The sequence below is a fragment of the Marmota monax genome, unplaced genomic scaffold, assembly GCF_021218885.2.
Source record: "Marmota monax isolate L192 unplaced genomic scaffold, Marmota_monax_Labrador192_F-V1.1 WCK01_AAM20220418_F8-fsc00012, whole genome shotgun sequence".
Taxonomy (NCBI): domain Eukaryota; kingdom Metazoa; phylum Chordata; class Mammalia; order Rodentia; family Sciuridae; genus Marmota; species Marmota monax.
In genome coordinates this window covers 28939318-28963388 of record NW_026695227.1, presented here as the reverse complement: position 1 = coordinate 28963388, position 24071 = coordinate 28939318, and the positions used below count along the sequence as shown (strand labels likewise).

At 54.1% G+C, this 24071-nt stretch overlaps 1 protein-coding gene across 5 annotated transcripts; it reads left to right on the top strand.

Moving 5' to 3' along the window:
- Nucleotides 1–1548: 1548 nt before the first annotated feature.
- Nucleotides 1549–23702, top strand: Rapgef3 (Rap guanine nucleotide exchange factor 3). 5 transcript variants are annotated; one of them, XM_046435709.2, is made up of 29 exons: nucleotides 1549–1912; nucleotides 2385–2597; nucleotides 8160–8213; nucleotides 8302–8408; nucleotides 8581–8702; nucleotides 8874–9042; nucleotides 9631–9715; nucleotides 10036–10096; nucleotides 10194–10270; nucleotides 10442–10588; nucleotides 11017–11129; nucleotides 11384–11472; nucleotides 11773–11851; nucleotides 12068–12227; nucleotides 12313–12395; nucleotides 13314–13353; nucleotides 16399–16480; nucleotides 16753–16899; nucleotides 17943–18014; nucleotides 18998–19095; nucleotides 19590–19715; nucleotides 19802–19983; nucleotides 20228–20318; nucleotides 20450–20500; nucleotides 21366–21453; nucleotides 21719–21831; nucleotides 22264–22318; nucleotides 22423–22494; nucleotides 23302–23702. In XM_046435709.2, the coding sequence occupies exons 1-29, from the start codon at nucleotides 1907–1909 to the stop codon at nucleotides 23418–23420; spliced, it is 2901 nt and encodes a 966-aa protein (XP_046291665.1). In that variant the 5' UTR covers nucleotides 1549–1906; the 3' UTR covers nucleotides 23421–23702. The 5 variants fall into 5 exon arrangements, with proteins under 5 accessions (XP_046291665.1, XP_046291666.1, XP_046291667.1 ...); XM_046435710.2 differs by having other exon boundaries at nucleotides 1550–1912; nucleotides 21767–21831; XM_046435711.2 differs by lacking the exon at nucleotides 17943–18014 and having other exon boundaries at nucleotides 1550–1912.
- Nucleotides 23703–24071: the final 369 nt, after the last annotated feature.

The following is a 24071-nucleotide window of genomic DNA, read 5'->3' as shown; positions in this document are numbered from 1 at the left end:
ACACTTTATGACTCCATTGACAATCTCAGGCAACTCCTGCAAGAACTTCTAGTCCAGGTCTTTGTCACCAGCAACCTGAAACTTCATTACTTTACCCCCTCCCTTCCCAACTCTTTTCCCCATTCCTACCTGAGACTCCCAGTATCCAAGCTAGTCTTCCTTCATCCAAATTCCAGGTAGTTGGGTTGATTTGGATCTGTGGAGAGATATTTTCAGGCTTCCATCACTCCCTGGAGGGGCATTAAAAACTCTACTAATGTTTCTTAAAGTGTGGACCCTGCAGATGACCTCATATGTTTGTCCAAAACACAGATTTTCCATTTCATGCCAATAAAACTGAATTTAAATTTGGGAGTTGGAACATGCATTTTAATAAGCTCCTGAGGAAAAACTTATATACATGCACATTAAAACTGGGATTTTAATTACAATTAAAATTCCCCTCTCTGTTTCAAGAAAATAATCTTCAGTGGAGGATGGGAGCTCAGCATTCAAAAGCAGAGGGGATCTGCCTGCTGCCATGTTTCTCCTCCAATACCGACAGGCTCAACAGCAATGGGAAAGAAGTTGAGAGGGGGTAAAAAGGGAGTAAGTCCTAGAAAGCTGGGGGCGGGTTGTGAGCCTTCTTCTAAACCCTTATTATCGTCCTGAGCAATTACAATTATGGGGCGCCACGGAAGTCGCTGTCCCAGGGTCACAGTTTCTGTCCTCTCCAGAGCATGAGTGCAACAGAGGGTGGCGTTTGGCTATCTGTGCGGCTGGGGAAACTGAGGCCTGGAGAGGTGGAGGACTTCTGTACTTAGTCCGCAGCCGGTCTGGCAGGATGGAATCTAGGTCTCTGCTTCCACCTGTCCTGCCACAAGGAAGCCGGCGGTGGGGGGGGGGGGGGCGTGGCTCTCTTAAACCCACTTTCCACAAAGCTCTGCCAGAAACGCAACCTCCCCACTGGGGCCTTAACTCTGTCCCTCACCACGCATCCATGAAAAACTGGAGCGCGCTCCTTCCTCTCCAGCCACAATTTCCTTACCCGCGCCGCTCCGGCTGCGTGTGTCTGGGAACACAACGGTGTGAAGCTCAGTAGCGGGATTCCCCATGGGAAAGTCGCCCAGTCCCTCCCCGGGGATGCTAGAGACCCTGAACCGAAACAGGAGGCAGGACGCCCCCGGCCGGGAAGCGGCCCCAGCCCGGATTTCCCTCCCGGGTGGGGCAGCAATGACTCACCCCCTCCCCCTTCCCTCGGTTTCCTTGTTTGCATTTCTCCTCCCGGCCACGTGGCGATCGGTGCAGCTACTCACCGCCCTAACCTCGACACCCCGGCCTCTGCTGCCCCTGCACACACCCTAGAGCCTTCCTACCCACTGGGGTTTCTCCGGGCTCCAGATGGTGCCCACTGTACTTACCCCTGGGTGCCGACTCCACCCCGCCCCCGCCAGTGCCCGCCCCCTTCCCCTACGCCCTCCCTTACGGTCAGGCCCAGCGGCTGCTCCCCACCCCTTCGGCCAGTCCAGGGAGGGGAAGGGGGCGGGCAGCGCAGGGGGTGTGACAGCTCCCTCCCGGACCAGTGCCAGCGGCAGCCTCGCTTCAGCGCCCTGTGCCAGCTGGCTCTTTCGTCTGGGACGAAGGCGGAGGCTCGGGGCTCCTAGTCGCTGGGCCCGGGTGTGTGTGGGGGGTGCTCCCCCCACACCCTCTACCCTCTACTCACCCAAGACGAGCCTCTGCACCCAGTCCTGCATTTTGCTGTCCTCAGAGCCGGTTCCGGTCGGAACTAGCCCTGTTCACTGCCCCTGGGACTTACGCCGGCACCCGGCACCCGTCCAGGGTACCCCTGTGGAACTGACGGGGGGCTGACTCGGGATCCCCCAATCTCGGCTAGAGGCTGCAAGGCTGTGCGATCTAGAGAAGGAACATGAAGGTGGGTGAGGTGGGGTCAGGGTCAGGGAGGAGGAGCAGGAGTGGGCGGGAGAGGAAGCCAACACCGTGGGGAGTTTAAGGGGGGAGAGTTTTGGAGGGGGAGGGAAATGGGGAGGAGGATCTGAGCCGAAGCTGCAATTCTGGGGGATCCATGAGCCTATAGCCTCGGGCTGGAAGGAGTGGAGATTCCTGCAAGGGCACGAGCAGTGAGGTGGGGCAGAATTCCAGAGAGACTGAGAAGAAGGGCCTGGTCTTCTCAGTAAGCCAGCTGGAGACCCCTAAGTGCGCCAGACCAGCAGGCTCCGGTGAAGGTCTTCCTGTCCCTCCCCCGGCTCCTGGCAGGGGAGCAGCACCTCCGCCTGACCAGTCCAGAGGACTCTAAGGAAGTGTTTCTTCTGCCTGGGGCAGTTGTGTGGCTATCCAGCTGCCCTAGTCACTGCCTATGGCTGTCCACCTTCCTCCCCCCCTCACAGGTGGGCTTGCCAGGTGAGAGCCGCTGGCAGGTGGGCCCGGCTGTGGAGGATAACCTGGCTCTGGGAGCACCGCAAGTGGGAGGCCTCCCTGACTTGGTGCCAGAGGGGACACTGCTCAACATGGTGCTGAAGAGGATGCATCGACCCAGAAGCTGCTCCTACCAGCTGCTGCTTGAGCACCGGCGCCCCAGCCGCATCCAGGGGCTTCGATGGGTGAGTGTCCTCTGCCTGTCCAGGTCACCAGGACTGGAGGGAGCCTGTACTGTAATATCAGGTGCTGCTGGTGGTCCAGCTTGCTCTGGGGGTGCAGTGTGGTGCAGCTGGTGTGGATGGAGAGTGGAGAAGTGTGGCTGCAGTGTGTGTGGGTGGCTCACACAGCGGCACCCTGTGTATCTGTGTGCCTGTGGTGCTCAAGTACCCCCACCGGGGCACAGGGAAAGAGAAAAAAAGCTTATAAAATATCTGTCACCTGTGTGTGCCAAGCATTGAGTAGGTGCTTGTGTGTTCTCTCCAGGTGGGGGTGGGAAATATGGGGGCGGGCTCAAGTGGGAGGTGAAGTAAGCTTGGTTACTGCTCTTGACATGTCACCGTGGCAACATTCTCCTTTAGTGAGCAATTGAACTGGGCTGATTCTGCTTTTTGATCTTGGGATCATGTGGACAATGCCAGGCATCTGACTTTGGGGGCACTCAGGAGGATTCTAAGAAATATGGATAATCAAGGATCCTGAAGTTCTTTTTGCCAGTGGGAAAAAAATCTCTTGAGCTAAAAGAATGAAAGAGGGACCAGGAGCAGGGAAATGGGGTGCTAGGGAGAAAAGGGGGCTGGATAATGACTGTAGAGTCTGTTCAGTTGGAAGCTTTCTCCAACCACCCAGGCTTAATAGCGTCCCTTCACCTGAGAGTCAGTTGTGTGACCACTGCATGTTCCCACTTGTATGTATGGCAGGGTAGGCAGGGAGGATGGTACCAGGTAAAGGGGTCTAGGGGAAGCAGGAGTGGGTGACAAACCCGGGAGATCTCATCTCTTATCAGCAAGGCCCTTCATGGAGAACCGCCACCATCTTCTCCCTCCTCCTACCTTGCCTAAGTGCCATTTCTATTTACCAAAACATGAGGCTGAGTTGAGAAAACCAAGGCCTTTCAAGATGAGGGGGTCCTCTTTGCAATCAGAATTGAGAGAGTGTCCATCCCAGTTCTCCCCCAGCTCCTCTGTCCCTGAACTTCCTGATAGGTGCCTCTGGGGCCATTGGTCGTGCTCCCCTACCCCTTGGCTCTCCGTCACAGCAACAGCTACTGCTTGGAGTCAGTGGGCTGGAACCCTCCCTCCCTCCTTCCCTCTCAGGCTATAATTACTTGTGCATTTCCTGTCCCCTTCCCAGCTTGTAGAGGCAAGGTAGGGGATGGGAGGGGGAAGGTCAGGTACCAGGACAATGAGGTCACTGGAGGATCTCCTGGGATCCAAAGTCTGGGAGGGAGCAGAGGAGGCCGCCACACTGTCTCCTGAGGCCCCAGAATTGAAGGGCTGGCCTGCTGGGGAAGCCGGAAGGGTGGGGGTGAGGGTTGCTGGAGTGTAAATGGGGTCAAAGGCACAGAATCAAGGCCTCTCCCATGCCAGGTGGGTGTGGGGGGTAGTGGGAGTTGGTGACTCGAGGGAGCTTAAATTGTTAGAGGCTCACCCTCTCCTGATGGCCATCCCTAGGGACGGGGGATGGGGTGGTTTCAGTCCATTGTGCCCAGGTTTAAGGGGCTCTGGGTGCCTGTAAAGCTGCACCTCTCAATGATGCCTTTGGCTCTTGGAGGGCTCCCATGAGGGGACAAGTACCCACAGGGAGTGTGCACACACTGGTTGAAGGAGGTTAAGACTACAGCTTCAGGACAAGGCTGGGAATTATTTGGAACACGCCTACCTCTCACAAAGCCCAGGGGAAAATCCATCAACCTCTCAAAGAAGAGGTCTGAAGACAGCTGTTTCTGTCTCTAAACCAGGACAAGTAGAAATGAAAACAACAAGAGGACTTGAGGTTATATACAGAAAGAACTTACCAACTATGGCAAAGATGACACTAGAATGGGATGAAGAACATCTTCGGAAATTATAAGGGGGAAATGAGATCTCATCTGATATCTGGGGGCAGGGCAAGATCAGGGTGACCTCTGGTGGGTTCCGTAGGCTCAGGGAAGCCCAGGAGTGACTGCGTGGGGGAAGGTGGCCCTCTTGTCTAAGACAGAAAACATACTTCATCCAACCTGTGCAAATAATGGTGGTAGCTTATAGTAACGTAGTGTTTATGTCCTAGGTACTACGAGCCTTACCTTTATTATATCAAATGATGCTCACAACAGCCCTGTGGAATGGGTCCTAATGTCATTGTCCCCATTTTATAGATGTGAAAATGGAGGCCCAGAGAGGTTGAGTGACAGGGGAGGGTTGCATAGCTGCTAAGTGGCAGAGCTGGGCACTGTATTCTGGCAGTCCAGCTGTGGATTCCATGCTCATACTGCCCCGCAGTACTTTTCTCCAGTTGCTGAGTCCAGCACTGACCTCCATGGCATCCCCGCCCCATGCACTCTTTCCCTGGCCACTATGCACAGCCTGGTCTGGGACCTTAGCCATGGCCCAAGGGAACTGGTTTGACAGGTCCCCATGCTGTCTGGCTCTGTGCCTGTCCCTCCAGCCCTGCTCTGACACTCAGTGACAGGGAGGGAGGGTGGGGTAGGCGACTGTGTTAGTGCCAGGGGACCTAGCACCTCCTCTTCCACCATGAATCCTTCTTGTTCAGGACTGAGAGGAGGAGGAGGGCAAGGACCTTGACCTGCACTTCTTTCCAACTAAGAACCACTAAACTGACACTCAGGGTGATCCGATCAGGTGCAGGGCCAGCCATAGAACTGCGTTTTTATTTTTTTTAATTTTTTGCACTGTGTCCAGGTAATAGGTGCCCATCATGAAATTATTGGTCAGGTTACTGTACTTAACATTTACTAAGCAGTTACTGTGTGCTGGGCACTGCTCTGCATGCTTGACATCATTAACTCATTTGATCTCATAATTACCTTAGGGGATGGGTATTGTTATTATCAAATCCATTTTACAGATGAGGAAACTAGAGCACTGAGAGTTTAAATAATCAGCACAAGATCACACAACCAGATAATAATGCAAGATGGAGAATTTGAACTCAGATGTCTGGTTCAGGAGCACACACACTTGACACTCACTGCCCCTCCTCGCCCCATCCCTGAGGTTCCCATGCACATGAACATTCCCGGGGCATAGAGGAGCTCATAACAAGGCTGTCTAATTTTGTTTAACACCATGTTTTCCAAACTTACCTACCCATGGAACATTCCTGAGGGCAGAATACTTCTGCTATCTCTGTATCCACACAGCAGGGGAAGCTGGGGGTAGGCGTCACAGGAGACAGTGGGGCGCAGTGCTGAGAACTTTGGAGCCAAGTGTGATTACCAACTGTAGGGCAGGTTATGCAACCTCTGAGCCTCCTTTTCTCTAGCAGTGAAATAGGATACAAATACCTACTTCTAGGGTCAGCATTGGGAGCAGTCAATCAGTAGAATCTTCTATTCCTAAGTGCTTGTGTGCCTCTGGTAAGTTACTTCAGCTCTCTGGGCTTCTGCTTTCCTTGGTGAAATGACAGAGAGGCCTTAAGATCCTGTCCTGAGCCCCTGCATGCGGGCATGGAGGGGAATTTTCTGACCATTGTGCTCATCCCCTGGGGTAGAACAGGAAAGACCAGCCTGCTCACGTGGCCTGGAACATGGCCCCCCTGCAATGTGCCCTCCTAAGTCAGAATAATACCAGGAAGGAGCCAGTGCTGAAACCTGGGTTGTGGGCACCAAAGGGAGCTGGGGCAGGGACTGGGACGACCTGGGCATTTTGACATGAACAACAAGAAGTCATCAGCACTTAGGCACTGTTTGTTCCGACACAGGGGTCTGGCCGGGTAGCATTCCTGCCCTTCCTCCTTTCCTGGCTCCTCCTCCTCCTCATTTCCTGTCATTAAGTCTCCAGGGCTCTGTGTCTGGCACTGGACTGGGCCCCATGACCCGGGCAGGGATACCCTTGGGACACCTAGTGACTTCCGCCCAGCTTTGCGCCAGGCACCCAAGCATGCCAGACCTCAGGCCTCTGCCTGGGCACAGTGGCAAGATGCCTGCGACAAGGGACCTGCCAGCTCAGGGGAGAGGGCTTAGGTCCTAGCTCCCTGACCAGGTCTTTCCCAGGGCCCAGAGTGCAGGTGGGAAAGCAGGAGAGGTGTTGCTGCTGAGAGGAAGGGGGAGTGGGGAAGAGGAAACAGGCACTGTGGTGGGTGGAGTGAGACCAAGAATGTGAGCACTGTGGGTAGAACTCGGTTTATCCATGGCTGGCTGGTGGTCCTGAGCCTGCATGGCAGTTACACAGGGCATTTTACCTCAAGACATTGTTTCCCTGTAAGTCACACAGGACAGATAATATCTGCTATGCCTATTTCACCCCGGATCCTATGTTACCTAGGATCTAATGACATCAAGGAGGTGGATATATTTTGTAAACTGTGAAGTGCTCTGCCTTTGGGAGGGCTCATAGAGGGCAGAGCATCCTGTCCAGAGCTGTTTACAAACTCCCGTTCTCAGGAGACTGGAAAAGAAGGGTTGTGAGGGGCTTTCATGACTGATATCCCAGGGTATCCAGGATCTAGAGTCTGGGGAGCTCAACTGATACCAAGGACAGGGAAACCTTGTTAACCAGTGCGTCTACAATAAGCCCCATCTTTCTGAGCAGTCCTGTGTACTGCCAAGGCTGCACTCGCTTTTACAGGGTTATGGACTCGCAGCATCTTGCAGAAGCCTTCGAGCAAGCAGCCCCACCCTGTGCTTCACAGATGAATAATAATAGCTAACATGTATACACAACTACATACCGGACAATGGCTTCAACATTCAATATGTATTAACTCATGTAGTCCTTCCAAAGGCTTGTACACTGGTAATATTAGTGCTTTATAGACTTTACACATAAGGAAACTGAGGCAGGGAGAGGGTAAATCACTTGTTCAAGATAACACAACCTGTGAATGGAGGAGTAGGAATTTGAATCCAACAGTTTGGCTTGGGGGTTTCTGTTTTTAATGAGTATGCTGAACCAAAGCCCACAGAAAGCATAAAACCTGCCTACCATCCTGTGGTTGGGCAAAGAACCAGGGCTTGAGATCAGCCTGCAGCTACAGCTCAAAATTTGTTCCTAGGTCCCCTGAGCTGCTCCTGTCCTGTCCAGTCTCATGTCTTCTTATATCACATCCTTATGCTCTTCCAGCTCTATTGCTCTTTCCCCTATATAGCATCGTTTTTTTTTTTTTTGTTTGTTTTGTTTTGTTTTGTTGAGACAGGGTCTCACTAAGCTGCTAAGGGCCTAGCTAAGTTGCTGAGACTGGTCTTGAACTTGTTTTCTTCTTGGCTCAGCCTTCTGAGCTGCTGGGATTATAGGTGTGTACCACCACACCCAGCTCAGAATGGAGATTTTGGGGTCTCATCAGTAGGATCACAGTGCTTGGGTGTGCAAGAAAGAGAAGGGTCTAGTGATAGGGGTGGCGGTGTGAGGAGAGGTGATTCCTGGTGCACAAGGTGTGCAGCAAATGTTTAATTGTTGCATGAGTGGCTAACTGAATGCATCTGGGGCTGGGGACTGGGCAAGAGCGGGAGCTAGGGGAGCAGTGAGGGGCTCCAGAGCTGTTTGAAAGTCTTGCGCTGACCCACAGACTCTCCCCACTGCCCTCAGACGCCGCTCACCAACAGCGAGGAGTCCCTGGATTTCAGTGTGAGCCTGGAGCAGGTATGAGAGGGGGAGGGGCAGACCTGGAAGAGAGCCACCAGCTGAGGGGTTCAGGATCTGAGGCTGTCATGCTCTTCCTCCCTCCAAGGCTTCCACAGAGCGGGTGCTCAGGGCTGGAAAGCACCTGCACCGACATCTCCTGGCCACCTGCCCAACCCTCATCCGTGACCGAAAGTATCATCTCAGGCTCTACCGGTGAGTGGAGGCCCTGGGGTGCCTGCTGTTTTCTCTCTTTTCCTACTTTATTCCTACCCCTGCTTCTGGGAGAAGCACTAGGCTTGGGCATCCAATGGTGCCTGTCTGGATGGAGAGCCTCCGCCCACCCTGCCTTCCATCTGATTTTCTGGTCTCCTTCCACTTCCCACAGGCAGTGCTGTTCTGGTCGGGAGCTGGTGGACTGGGTCTTGGCCCTGGGGCTTGGGGTCCACTCTCGGAGCCAGGCTGTGGGCATCTGCCAGGTGCTGCTGGATGAAGGTGCCCTCTGCCATGGTGAGCTTGAGCCTAGGACAGGGCATCTAGGGCTGGTGAAAGGGGACAGGGCAGACCTGGGGATCAGGCACCAGTGGGGATTACAGAGGAGGCTGGCATCAACGTGTGGATCTCATACCTACATGGCCTCAATTTCTTCTCCTTCTCCATGCTTGGGCCTCGGCTCCCCAGTGAAACACGACTGGACCTTCCAGGACCGAGATGCCCAGTTTTACCGGTTCCCTGGGCCAGAGCCAGAGCCCACAGGAGCTCATGAGATGGAGGAGGAGTTGGTGGAGGCAATGGCGCTGCTCTCCCAGCGGGGGCCCGATGCCCTGCTCACTGTAGCACTTCGAAAGCCGTAAGTCGGGAGCCCTGCACCCCCCAATGCCAGGACCCACACTGCATTCAGACCCCAAAGGCTCTCAGATTCATCTCTGAGGGAAGGAACCCAGAAGACCTGAGCTCTGACCCACATTCTGCCATGAATTTGCTGTTTGATCTTGAGACACCCCCCCCCCCCACCTTATTTCTTTCTCTCTCAATGCCAGAGGATCTCTGGAGGACCCGTCCCACTCTGAGACGCAGTCATGGCTGAGGGAGGGTGGGCTTTGATATCTGCAGGCAGGTTGGGGTTCAAATTCCAGCTTGACCAGCTACTAGCCAAGTGGCCTCAGGCCTCTCGATGCCAGCTTCCTCTTCTGTCAAGAGAGGATAACAGTATTCGCATCACAGGGCTGTTATGAGGACAGAATGAAATCACGCGTGTAAGGTGCTTAGCACAGTGTCCGGCACCCGGGGCACACTCCGCAAAGGTTAGCCCGTTATTGATAACGATCATGACGGAGGTGCCATCTGGCCCTGCAAGCAAGCTGGCTGGGTGGGGTGGTTCCCTTCTTGGCCCCGGGCCACAGTTCAGCCTGTGTTCCTGTCACTCCTGTGCCCGCAGCCCCGGTCAGCGCACAGATGAGGAGTTGGACCTCATCTTCGAGGAGCTCCTGCACATCAAGGCTGTGGCCCACCTCTCCAACTCGGTCAGTCCACCTCCCCCAGTCTGTCCCGCTGGGCTAGCTCTTTCCCCAGAATCTCCTCTTCTGTGACTTCCACTGCTTGGCCAGGAGACAGCCTGCTCTCCTCTGTCTGTGGCTTGGTTTTCGGTCTAATTTCTGGCCCCAGCCTTCAGTCTGAATATACTCCCGTCTCTCTTGGTCACTTCTTCTCCTTGCTGTATCTCCTGCTGTATCCCAGGGATGAGTGGAGGCCTGGCCACATTTGTCACCCAGTACTCGCCTCTCCCCGAGCCTGACCCTCCACCTGAGCTTTCCCCCACTGACCCTCTTCTCCCTACTCATAGGTGAAGCGGGAATTAGCAGCAGTTCTGCTCTTTGAACCACATAGCAAGGCAGGGACTGTGTGTAAGTCAGGCTGGGCACAGGGGCCTGGACGGGGGCGGGAGCCATGGAGGAGTGGTGGGTGACAGAAGGGGCTGTGTCTGATCTGTGCCTCTGTCAGTGTTCAGCCAGGGGGACAAAGGCACCTCATGGTACATTATCTGGAAGGGGTCTGTCAACGTGGTGACCCATGGCAAGGTGAGTCCTCCCTCCTGACCACCTCAGCATCCTGGTTGTGACTATTCCTAGGTTCCTGTCCTGTGGGCAGTGCCTTTGCAAGTCCCAAGGCTGCTGATTCCCCATGTCTCCTTTCTGGGTCTGTCCCAAGGGCTGGGAGTGGGGTGGGCTGTGACTGAGACCTGGCTACAGGGACTGGTGACCACACTGCATGAGGGAGATGACTTTGGACAGTTGGCTCTGGTAAATGATGCACCCCGGGCGGCCACCATCATCCTGAGAGAAAATAACTGTCACTTCCTACGTGTGGACAAGCAGGATTTCAACCGCATTGTCAAGGTGCCAATATGGGGGTGGGGAAAGCAGGTGACAGAGGCCTAGGGAGGTGGTATGGGGCAAAGGGTAGGGACCAGAGAGAGCCTACAGGGAGATGCTGGGATATGTGACTGGGAGTGGGGACCTCAGGTGTGTGTGAGAAGGTGAATGCCCATGGCATGCTGAGGGGCTCAGTGAGACCTCCGGCTTGATGTGGGAGGGAGGGGAGTGGTGGGTGCACAAGTGGGAGACTAGGGTGCCAGGGAAGGCAGTGCCATGGAGAAGCAGGGTCCATATAGGAAAAGGGTGGAGGAGGGGGTTCAGGCTGGGGGCTGGGCAGCTGAGGAGCCTTGTGGAAACTTCCTGGGCTCAGGGTCTGGAGGGAGGAGGTGTGGGGAGGGTCCAGAGAGGAGCTCTGGTTGTGTTAAATGCCAGATGTGGCTTGTTTCCAGGATGTGGAAGCGAAGACCATGAGACTGGAAGAACACGGCAAAGTAGTGTTGGTGTTGGAGAGAACCTCTCAGGGCACTGGCCCTTCTCGCCCCCCGACCCCTGGCAGGAACCGGTAACAGAAGCACTGTGGTGCCCTCTCCACGCTTCTCCCCTTTCCCTGTGTCATATCCCTGCCCTCCTGCCCCTGGGAGTGGGGAAGTATCAAGGAACTAGGATGTAGCCCCTGAATCAGCCTCACCCGCATCCCAAGGTGGGACAGGGTTGGTAAATTAAGAAGAGTCATATGATTTACTACTGATGTCTGTCCTGGGTGTGGGAATGGAGAGGAGTGGCACAAAAGCACTATAGATGAGCTGTTTCTGCTAGGTACACAGTGATGTCTGGCACCCCAGAGAAGATCCTAGAACTTCTCTTAGAAGCCATGCGGCCGGATTCCAGTGCTCATGACCCAACAGGTAGGGCAGGAGACACCCTGCCTATTCTCTGACTCACTGGGTGGTCAGCGCAGCCTGGGAGGGGGCCAGGCACCTAGCATCTGACCTGACTGGGAGCAGGATTGGTCCACACAGCCAGTTGGCAGGAAGTCCTCTTCCCCACGCTCTTGGCTTGGGCAGGGAGTGCTGTCTCAGGGACTGGGCATTGCTGGTACCTTGCCAGTGCTGGAACTTGGGGAAGGGAGACTCCAGCTGTGCGTACACCTGTGATCAGTGGACTTGGCCTCTGAAGCTCCTCATGTCCCCCTACCTGTCCAACAGAGACATTCCTCAGTGACTTCCTCCTGACCCACAGCGTCTTCATGCCCAGCGCCCAGCTCTGTGCTGCCCTCCTGCACCAATATCCTTCCAGCCCCAGGGTGATGTGTGTCGAGGGTGGGATGGTACGTGGAGCTGAGGGATGAGCTCCCCATCAGCTTGGCTGTGGTGAACCCCCAGCACCAGCCTCATGCCAGGCCCAGCTTGTGGGTGGACCCTGGGCATCCTGCCGCTCCTTTGCCTCAGGTGTGGTGGGTGGTCCTGCCTGCCAGTTCTGGTTCCCTTGACTGGTGCCCACCTTCCATGTGGAGCCCGCAGAGCCTGCGGGAGGCAGCGAGCAGGAGCGCAGCACTTACATCTGCAATAAGAGGCAGCAGATTCTGCGTCTAGTCAGCCAGTGGGTGGCCCTCTATGGCCCCATGCTCCACACAGACCCTGTGGCCACCAACTTCCTCCAGGTACCTGGGCGTGAGGCAAGGACTGGCCAAGCTGCTCAGGGTTGGCACAGCTACAGCCATCTTAGGGAATCTTGATTCTTTACAGAAACTCTCAGACCTGGTGAGCAGGGACGCCCGACTTATCAACCTGCTGAGGGAGCAGTGGCCAGAGAGGCGGCGACACCACAGGTGCCCTTTGACTTAATTTACTTTGTCCTGTTCGTACCTGGCATTGCAATGGGAACTGGGAGTGAACACTCCGGGCGAGCACCTGGATTTTGAAGTCTAGGCAGCACCACCAACTTCAATTACTTGTTCTTTTTTTTTTAAATACTGGGGATCGAACCCAGTGGTACTCAACCACTGAGCCACATCCCCAAGCCTTTTTCATTTTTATTTATTTATTTATTTGGTACCAGGGATTGAACTCAGGGGCACTCAACCACTGAGCCACATCCCCAGCCCTATTTTGTATTTTGTTTAGAGACAGGGTCTCACTGAGTTGCTAAGTGCTTCTCCATGGCTGAGGCTAGGCTGGCTTTGAACTTGCCATCCTCCTGTCTCAGCCTCCTGAGCTGCTAGGATTACAGGCTACAGCGCCCAGCTTCAATTAGTTGTTCTTGTCAGTCACTCTGCTGTTCAGCTCACCATCCGTTCTCAAGCAACATGCAATTCTTCATTTGCTCCTTCTGCCCAGCGTGCACCTGTAGTTCTCGCTTCCTCTATTCAGTACACATTTATTACCCCTCTGTGCCCGGCCTCACCAGCCCCACCTGGCAAATTTCCCAGATGTTCCCGTGGATGGCTAGGGTTGGTGGATGGGTGAGAGTTCACTTGAAACAGTGCTCCATCTGGAACCCTGGGCCTGAGTCTCCCTCTGGTTTTGCTCCTCCCCAGCTGGCCTGGGAAAGTCACAGAATCCAGGGTTCTGATTTCAAGCCCATTTTGACCCACTCTGGGCTACTCACAGAGACTTCCCTCTGAGCTGCTGGTGGGGGAGGGGTGGAGTCCAGAGCCTGGGGCCGTCTGCTCCTGACTCTGCAAGACTCCCTGTTCCCAGGAATGCCTTGCCTCTCTCTCACCTTCCTTCTCTCTTTCTCTCCACAGGTTGGAAAATGGTTGTGGGAACGCTTCTCCTATGATGAAGGTAACTGCCCAGTCTCAGCAGGGCTCCTCCTTCTTCCCTCTGCCCATCTAGCTCCCTCACCTGGAGGGGCCCATGTGGGAGGGTTCCCCACCCAAAGATCAGCCCTTGAGTCTGTGATGGACATTCCTGAGGCCCTTGCTGTGTGTGACACCCAAGCTGGGCCCTGGGGAGACACTGAGTTATAAGGAGGCACCCCCCCACCACTCTGAGGGGCTTTTTTTTTTTTTAGGGTACTGGGGATTGAACCCAGAGGCACTTAACCACTGAGCCACATTCCCAGTCCTTTTTTATTTTTTATTTAGAGACAGAATCTCTCTGAGATGCGTAAGGCCTTGCTAAGTTGCTGAGGCTGGCTTTGAACTCATGTTCCTCCTGCCTCAGCCTCCCGAGCCACTGGAATTACAGGCATGTGCCATCACGCTGGGCTCTGAGGGGCTTTTTTTTTCCTTTGAGAGATTATTCATGCTCGTGGTGAGCCGGGAGATGCAATGTGATGGCTGAGTTTGCCCCTGAGGCCCTAAGGTTCCTGGTAGCTATACAGGAGCCCAGAGGAAGCTGACACTCCCTCCCCAGGAAGAAGAGGTGGTCAATGTCATTCTCACTGTGGATGGGGGAGCAGAGGGGCATACAATGTGACTGGAGCTGAGATGTTGATGAAGAGTAGTGGGAAAAGGGCTGGAAAGGTTGCCTCGCCTCGCCTGCCCCATCTCATCTGTCCCGCCCACCTGCTTGCTTCAGGCTTCTTCTGCCTCCTTCTCTTTTTTTTGGGGGGGGGCGGTGTTTACTGGGGATTGAACCCAGTCACACTTTACCTCTGAGTTCTATCCCCAGCCCTTTTTAAAATATATATATATATATATATATATATATATATTTTTTTTTTTTTTATTTTGAGCCAGAGTCTTACTAAGTTACTTAGGGCCTCACTCAATTGCTGAGGCTAGTCTCAAACTTGTGATCCTCCTGCCTCAGCCTTCTGAGTCACTGGGATTACAGGCGTGCACCACCATGCCTGTTGGCCTGCCTCCTCTTCCCTTGGTCTCACCTCAGGGCCTTTGTATACTCCCCTGCATGGAACGTTCTTTGACCTAAGTAGATCCTTCTCTTTCAAATCTCAGCCAAAAACGTTGAGTTCACCGAGAGGGCCCCTCCCATTTCCCTGCCCAGAGCACTCCTTCCCTTTCCTGTGCCCTGCAAGGTGTCCTGTATGATTTTCTTTGAGGCACACTACCTTGTCCAATCACTTTGTTTGTTACTTACCTGTTGCCGGTTAACTTATCACATCCCAGGGGAACGTCAGCCTCATGATTGGGGTCTCTGCCTCTGCTTCCTCTGTGTTCATGCTCTGCCCGACTCCTGGCTGACATTTAGGAACTGCCTCACACTCCCAGCACCAGGCACTGTGCTAGCTGCCATTGATGTGGTGTTGGCCCCGGGGCTCACAGTCGGGTGAGGGCAGAACCGAGAAACAACCTCATGATGTATAAAGACAAAGACTGAAGTCTCTGAAAGCAGAGATGGGGAAGAGCTGAATGAGTGCCCAGGATTAGGGAAAGGGTCCTTGGAGAAGTGACCCTTGAAGCTGAGAGCTGCAGAGGCTGAGGGTTGAGGAGAAAGAGGACCCAAGGTGGCCCTGGAGGAGGGAGACAGAGCGGGGACAGCAGGGGAGGCTGGAGAAGCAGAAGCCGGAGCCTGAGGGACTCCTTGGGCCATGGTAATGGGCGTGGTCTTTGTCCTAGGATCAATGCAGATGACAGAGGGGTAGGAGCCAAGGATTGACAAGATCTACTTTGCGATTGAATAGGTCAGCTGAATAACCTGGGCTTTCCCAGCAGAAGTGATGGTCATCTAAGCCAGTTAGGAGCTTAAGCTTGCCCTGGTCAGGCAGATTGGAGCAGGAGGGATGGAGGGACCCAAGAGGTGAGCTGGGAGGAGAATAGCTGGGCCATCATGGTAGGCCAGAGTGAGGCCTGGGCAGCTGGAGCTGGAGTCAGCTTGGTCTCATGGCTGGGGAGCAGCCTGGGACCCAGGAGAGTGGCCAGGGGGCCGTGGTCTGGAAGGCTGGTGGGGGGATGCCATGCGGGGGGGGGGGGTGTGAGGTTGGGGCAACGGATCATGGTTGTGGAGCAGTATGGGAGGTTTCCAGACCAGGGCCCGGGAGAGTCCAGCCCTGGTGGCAGCGTGTTGTGTCATCCATGTGCAGCAGGCATAAGGGGCTGGGAGGAAGTCCAGGGAAGAGCAGTGGACAGAATTCTGAACCTTGGAGCTGGGAGGAGAAAGAGTTAGTGCCAGAGTTGGGAAAAACAGTCAGGGGTGGGAAAAGGAACCCATGACAGGGAAGCTCCATCAGCAGAAGTTCCATACTAGTAGCAGCCCACGGTGGGCCTGCTATGGGGCTTGACAGGAGATGAGAGCACAGAGGGAGGAAGGGGCAAGTTAGGATTCCAACTCTGCCACTGTAGCAGATGTGTAGCCTTGGACATGTTACTTAACCCCTCTGAGCCTCAGTTGTCTCATCCGTAAAATGAGAATAATGCTTTTGTTAAAGGACTGTTGAGAATACTTAGAACAATGCCTCGTTCATGGCAGATGGCAGCTGAAGAAGGGAAAGGAAGAGAAAGTAGGGTCAATTGCTGAGGTCTTTCCATCTTGGAAAAGCTCTAGAGCTACATTAAAAAAAATATTTTTAGTTGTAGATGAACACGATAACTTTATTTAATTTTTTATGTGGTGCTGAGGATCGAACTCAGGGCCTTACACATGCTAGGCAAGCACTCCACCACTGAGCCCCAGCCCCAGCCCAGTCTGACCTATTTGCCAGAGAGGGAAGAACTTACAGTGTGTGAGGCACACACATGTCCACCCTGAGACCTGTTTTGTCTCTTCTCTGGAGCCCCAGTGCCTTATCTGGGCTCAGGTTAATGTGACAAGCAGACCCCTCTGGTGGTATGTGTTGTCATTCCTGCTCCCAGTGACACCCTTCGCTGTCCCCTCCCCGCCACTCTTTCCTAGTGTCCTCCAAGCCTTACTTTCTGTTTCTCCCAGGCCCGGAATATGCCTGCTTGGCTCCCCAGCCAGGAAGAGCCGCTCCCCAGTAGCAACTGTGCTATTCGAGCTGGAGACAAAGGTTGGTGATCTGAGCCTGAATCTGCCCCTAGTGTCTCTGCCTCCCTTCTCCTCGACCTCAGGGTGCCTGGGTTGAGGGGGTTCCAGGCTGCCTGGCACATCTGCCTCCTGGACTCCACACCTGGCTGCACTCAGCTTACCCACCACGTTCTCCATCACTCGCCCTTCCCCACCCCTCGGGGTCCCTCCCTCCGAGGCAATTGCTGCCTTCTCCCTCCTGGGGCAGGGGATGAGGCGACCTCTCCCACAGCTCAGCCCCATCCTCCTCTCCAGTCCCCTATGACATTTGCCGCCCGGACCATTCCGTGCTGACCCTGCAGCTACCTGTGACAGCCTCTGTGAGAGAGGTGATGGCAGCATTGGCCCAGAAGGACGGCTGGACCAAGGGGCAGGTGCTGGTGAAGGTCAATTCTGCAGGTGGTGAGTCGTCTCTGGAGGGACCTCAAGGGAGGGTCCCCCTCAGATCTACGTCCAGATTTTCCGAATTAAGATCATCATCTTACCATCGCCGTCAGGGTTAGTGACGGGCAGCATTTCCAGAGGTTCATCTCCTCTCTTTCCCCTCTTCTCTGCTTTGCACGGAATGCTCAGGAGCAGGAACTCTGGAGCCCGCTGCCCGTGACTGATACTAGACCTTCAGCTCACTAGCGGCGTGTCCTGGAGCAGGCCACTTAAACTCTCTGTGATCAATCTCATCATCTGTAAATGGGGATAATAAGAGTTCTTGCCTCCTAGAGGAACTGTGAGGATCAAATGAGCTCATCTGTAATGTGTTCAGGATGGTCTGTGGCATACTGTCAGCACCACATGAGTATTGGCTGCTAGTGTTCTCATTCTCATGTATTTATTCATTTACTCCTAATAACAAGCCTGTGACATAGGTCCTTATCCTATATTTAGACAGGGAAACTGAAGGTCAAGGGAACTCAGTGGTTTCTCCCAAGCTCTACAGTGAGAAGGTAGCTGGCCTTTGGACTTAGGTAGTCCTCGTTCATTTAGACATTCAGCAAATATTCTTGAGGGTCAGCAATGGAGTCAGAGGTACCATGGGCAGATAAGATAGATCAGCTGGATGGTTGAGAGTGTAGGCCCAATGCCATGTCTGGGTTGGAATCCCAGATCAACTGCTAACTGGGCAAGTTGCTTCACCTCTCTGAACCTCCATTTTCTTGTCTGTCAAATGGGCACTATTATCGTACCTATCAATTGGTATTGTGGTGGGTATTAAACTAAAGGTAATGTGTGTGGAGCAAGCAGCAGGGGGCCTGGCAAAGTCGGTATCTAGTCTCTGGTGGCATGAGGATTACCGTGACCTGCCATTGGAGAACTTGGGACATTGAAAAACACTGTTCTCTGTGAAAGGTGCATCCCAGAACAGACAGCTAGAGTCCAGGGTGATAGGAATTGGGGCAGTCAGGGAATAATGGTAAGGGGTGGAGATGAGAAAAGCCTTCTCCCTTTAGGAAGTGAGGAAAGACCAATGAGGTCACCTGTGTGCTCTGCTATGGGAAGCACTGCCCTCTGGTGGCCACCTGGTGAGTTGCAATTTCCCAAAGTCCACATTTATTGAGACCCTACTATGTGCCAGACACATTTTAGACCACTGATTGACCCCCATGTCAGTAATCAACATTTTATAACCAATCTCCCATTGAGTATATATTTGTTTATAAATTATATGTACTTATCATCTCATCAATATTATGTAATTATAAAGCTATACACAAAAAGAAATGTAAAACAGATGAGAACAATAAATATAAGAGCTAATGTTTTCCTTGTACACAAAGTCTTCTTTACTTTGGTGGTCTAGGGACTGAAGACTCAAACATGACTAAAAATACAGTCCCAGTCCACCAGGAGCTGATAAAATCAAGGCCAAGGGCCAGTAGTGCAGCTCAGCAGCGGAGTGCTTGCCTAGCATGTGTGGGGCACTGAGTTCAATCCTTAGCACTGCATATAAATAAATAAATAAATAAATAGATAAATAAGGGCTGGGGATGTGGCTCAAGCAGTAACGCGCTTGCCTGGCATGCGTGCGGCCCGGATTCGATCCTCAGCACCACATACAAAGATGTTGTGTTCGCCGAAAACTAAAATGTAAATAAAATATTTTAAAAAATAGATAAATAAATAAAAGTAATAAAAAAATTAACACCAAGACATATATGATATTTCCCAATTTTCAACGGGATTTTTATCTGCATCACCTACTTACAGCCATATTTACATAAGTCAACTCATCTGACTTGGCAAGTCTTATTGTCTCCATTTTACAGAGGAGGAAACTGAGGCCCAGGGAAGTTGAAACCTTGCCCAAGGTCAGCCTGTCTGGACGAGTCTCTTTGTTGCCTCCTTGGGCGTTCTGCCAGGGGTGGTGTGGAGAGAAGGCACGTGCACCTGTGCATTAACAACATGCCCTGCTTTAGCCACTATGGGGAGAAGGAAGCTCCCCAGCAGGCTTCTGCGGGGCCTCCCTCTCTGCCCCCACTCAGTGCAGCCTCTGCTGTCTTTGCAGATGCCATTGGCCTGCAGCCAGATGCCCGTGGTGTGGCCACATCCCTGGGGCTCAACGAGCGGCTCTTTGTTGTCGACCCACAGGAAGTGCATGAGCTGGTAGGGACCAGGCAAGGAGCCAGAGCCTAGGGAGGAACTCTGTTTTGGGGGTGGAAGGGGTGGGTTCTGTGGGAGGGCCTTAGGGAAAAGAAGGAGAGGTCTAGCTCTGGTTGCTGTTAGGTCTTCAGGGAAAAGAGAAAGGAGGGGGGCTTCAGCTCATGGGAAGATTCCAAATATTGAGGGGATGATAATGCTGAATGGGAGCAGCTCCCAAGGAGAAAGAGAACCTGCCGTAATCAGGGCACCCCTTGGGAACAGGAACTCCACAGAGAGGGGCTGCAGCATTGGGGAAAATGACAGAAAGATGCCTCCTTGGGAAGCCCCCTTAGGTAGCTACTAAATCCCAAAGAGCCCCCTCCACTTCCTGCCGTCCCCTGCCTGTCCCACAGTCCTTCTGAACATAGCCACAGAGTCTTTGCCCCAAGCCCTCTCTCCCCACCCCACCCCTCTCCCTGGATTCCTCAGGCACCCCCTGAGCACTCTCCTACCTGCAGACCCCACACCCAGAGCAGCTGGGACCCACTGTGGGCTCTGCTGAGGGGCTGGAGTCAGTGAGCGCCAAGGACCTGGCAGGCCAGCTGACAGACCACGACTGGAACCTCTTCAACAGTATCCACCAGGTGCAGGAGGCAGAGCTGCAGGGAGGAGAGGTTGTGGCGGGGTGCCCGGCCTGGCATACGCTGAACCTCTTCTCTGTCCCATCCAGGTGGAGCTGATCCACTATGTACTGGGCCCCCAGCATCTGCGGGATGTCACCACTGCCAACCTGGAGCGCTTCATGCGCCGCTTCAATGAGCTGCAGTACTGGGTGGCTACGGAGCTCTGTCTCTGCCCTGTGCCCGGCCTGAGGACCCAGCTGCTCAGGAAGTTTATCAAGCTCGCGGCTCAGTGAGTGTCTGTTGGGTGTGTGGTCGGAGCCCTGAGGCCCCCGTTTCTTAAACGCCCCCTTCCTGCTCACTGTGTTGCCAAATCTGTCATCCCTTCTATTCCTGGGTCCCCCAAAGGCTCTGCCTCCCACCCCACTGCAGAGGCAGTGCTGGCCTGCTTGGTCCTGGGCCCAGGCCTGGCTGTTGTTTGGGGGCCTTGTGGGTGTGCTGATTGCCCTGAAGGTCTCTGGGTCTTCTGTTCACAGCCTCAAGGAGCAAAAGAATCTCAATTCCTTCTTTGCCATCATGTTTGGCCTTAGCAACTCAGCCATCAGTCGCCTGGCCCACACCTGGGAGGTAGGTACCCCTGGAGGATCCCTGTCCTGAGGTCAGGCCTCCTTCCTATCCTGGGAGTCCTGATTGGGGGTGGGGATCTCACTTTTGGAGTCCCATCCCATGGTGGCAGCTCACCCATTTCTCCTCCACAGCGACTGCCCCACAAAGTCCGGAAGTTATACTCAGCCCTGGAGAGGCTGCTGGTGAGTGCTGGGCTCTGTTCCTTCCCTCAGAAACCCTGGTCGGCTTCTCAGTAGCCTTTCTGCCTGTCTTCGGTCACTTTCGGAGTTCCTAATGCTGACCTAGGGCCTAGTTCCCCCTGGTGTGTGAGTCTGGGGAGATGGCTAGGGATGGGGTGTGTAGTGTTGTTGTTGAGTTTGTGTGCTTTGCCATACCACTCGATATATGTAGGATATGAGACCAGGACAGGGCATATGGGGTGGCCTGGGTCTTAATTGCTAGGGAGTGTCAGGGAGACATTGGGCTCCAGGTCTTTTGTTTAAAGACCCAGGAAGTGGGCCTGGTGCTAAATGCCCTCTGTGAGCCAGGCCTGGGCAGAGGCCCCTGCAGGACCCTCAAGGATAGGGTAAGGAATAAATTGAGAGGCTGAACTCTCCACCTCCTGGAATTTTTGAGGGTTTTGAAGTGTTCAGGAAAGAATGGAGCCAAGGTAGTATTGGCATAGCCCTAGAGCTCTTGAGAAAACAATTCACCTCATGGGGCTCAAGAGGTTTAGAGGAATTTACTCACCAGAGAGACACACAGAGGTTTCCCAGAACCCTCAGGGCCCTGTGACTAATAGCCATGAAGTTCCTTGGGGACCAGTGGGAGACTGGGAAGCCACATGCATGCAGACTGGCAGTGTTAGTGGCCTCGGGCCCTCTCCAGCCTGCCACAGAGTGCCACTCAGTGGCATCTGGGTCCAAGGAGAAGCTGCACATGGAGCCTCTTGCTGTGGCCATGTGGATGGGAGTTCTGCCCCTTCTGGGTGGGGTGGGATGTTTTGTTGTTGGGAGTTGTGGTGGCTTGTGGTGTGCAGGACTCTCTCTATGGCTTCCCCCGCATCAGGACCCCTCGTGGAACCACCGAGTGTATCGACTGGCCCTCACCAAGCTCTCCCCTCCCGTCATCCCCTTCATGCCCCTTCTCCTCAAAGGTAAGGGGGCCAGCTCCTCATGCCTGAGTCATCAGGGACCTTCCAGCACTTTTGTGTTGATGCCCCAGGGAGCATGAGTTAGGAGCTCTCAGGCAGAAGAAGAGTTAAGATGGAAAGGCAAATAGGGTGATGCTGGGGGGCCATGATCTGAGGCCCTGGAACCTGGGAATAGCTGCAGATTGGAGAGGAGCTAGAAGCAAAGGCCCATGTGGGTGGAACAGGCCAGGTTCCCCGTTATTATCCCTTCCCCTTTCCTGGGCTACAGGAGGGGAACGGAGTCTGGGGACCTTCAAGCAAAACCATCCCTTTGCAGACATGACCTTCATCCACGAGGGAAACCATACACTAGTGGAGAATCTCATCAACTTTGAGAAGATGGTGAGTTCAGGCAGAAGGAGCATCTGCCACTGGCGTGATTGGCGTGTATGATGATGGTCCAGGAAGGGGCAGCATGGGAGGTGCCTGAGACTTGTTATTAATAATAGCAATATGAATGCCTGTTAAGTAGCCCCTGCCTCACTCCACAGCCCACTGGGGGGCCTGCTCTCCATTGGGGGCTGCTAGGGATCAGCCTCAAACATACAAGAGCCTTTTCCAGTCCCCTCTCTCTACGTCCTTCCTGAGCTGTCTTGCATCCTCTGCCCGGTCCCTTCTCTGGTGTACCAGGGTGAAGCAGCCAAGACCCCATCTCTTACCACCCACTAGTCCCAAGGAGCACCCAGTTCAAGGGAGCTCAGATTCCTAGCTTCCCCATGGGCAAGATGGGCTGCCATCCTGCAGCCTGACCTCATGCCCTTGTGTTGCCCACAGCGAATGATGGCCAGAGCTGTGAGGATGCTGCACCACTGCCGAAGCCACAGCACCGGTGAGAGGGCTGGTTCCCCTGGGCGGGACCCCTCCCCGCCTCGTGTCCCCTGTAAGGCTCTGGCATGGCCCATCTCCCTGACTCCTACCTCTCTCCCCACCCAGTGCCTCTCTCACCACTCAGAAGCCGAGTGTCCCACTTTCACGAGGACAGCCAGGCATCGAGGATTTCCACATGTAAGGGTGGGGCAGGGGTGAACGCTGACCATAGTTAGCATGGCGGACATTCTCTGGGCACTGGCCATGTGCCAGGACAGAGCCAAGCCTTTGTATTCCTGATATGGGGACCTCTTCACAACATCCGCAAGACAGGTGATGCTGTTGTCCCAACTTAAACATGAGGAAACAGCTGGAGCATTGAAACAGCTTGCTGAAGGACAGAGTGGGGGTGATGGAGCTGGACCCAAGCCCTTGACTCCAGCCTGCATCTGTTTGATTGGACCCTAGTTGCATTAAGTGGGGTCAATCATAACCCATGGTCCATACAACAGTGCCATCCTTGCCCCTTGTCTTATGTATACATTTACTCTGGGCCCAAGTCAAGTATGAGAACATCAACGATGACTTACATACCCCGTCCTCTTGCCTCTCCCCACTCAAGGTAACCTCTATCCTGAATTTTAAGTCATTCATTGTTTTTCAGAATAGCTTTATCTCTCTCTCATATACACACCTTTGAAATCAAATATGTATGTGTGTGTGTATAAAATGACAAAATCTTTTTTAGTTTTAGTTCTCATTGAACTTAGTAAAGAGGTATTATGCTGTATGAAACCTTTAATCTGTTTTCTTCAGACTGTACTCTTAGCTGTAGTGTTAGTTTGTCCTCCAAATCTGTGGGGGGTGTGTGCAGGGTTGGCAGTCCTGGGCACTGGTGACGAGTTCTGGCAGGTGGTGGTGGAGGCAGGAAAGCTCCGTGGAGGGGTTCAGGGTGGGTTCTGTGAAGTGGCAGTGGTACCTCCCTGACAGCTCTCCCCCTACCAGGCTCGGAGCAGTCCCTGAGCACCCGGAGTCCAGCCAGCACCTGGGCTTATGTCCAGCAGCTGAAGGTCATCGACAACCAGCGTGAACTCTCCCGCCTCTCCCGGGAGCTGGAGCCGTGAGGAGGGGCTGAGGCTGGAGCAGGCACTTCCTGCGGGGAAAGCCAGAGCAAGCCTGGGCCAAGAGGCCTGCAGGGCAGGGCTCTCCGTGGAGTAACTCGAGGCCCTGGAGCGGGCAGCATGGAGGCACCTGTCCCCTGTGATGACCGGTGGCTAAGGAGGACCTCGGAGTGGATCTGCGCTGGGGCCCAAGGCTGAGGAACGGGGGACAGTGAGGCCCTGGGAGTGGGTGGGAGAGCCGGGCAGAGGCAGGACTCTGTGTTCAATAGAGAGCTCTCCACACCAGGCCTCTTCCAGCTTCTGTCCTCACGGCTCTGTTGTCCAGCCATCTCCAGGCCCTGGCATTTGTTTTCACAGTGAACCGAGAGAGACTGCATATGTATGGCATGTGTGTGGCAGCGTTGGGGCCTTGCCCTGGTTGCATGGGGGCGGGGAGCCCTGCTTTTCTTTCCACAGCAGCTGAGATAAACAGCTGGGTGTGGGCAGGACTGTTTGGCTGGGAGTGGTGGTCCCTGAGGAGCCTTATTGTTCCCATAAATTAACAAAGATATGTGTGTTCCGAGGCCAGCGTGTGGGGGTGTGGCAGAGAAAGCCAGACCCTGCCCCTTGGGAAGGAGCTATGGAGGAGCTTGCTCCCAGAGTGGCTGAAAGCAA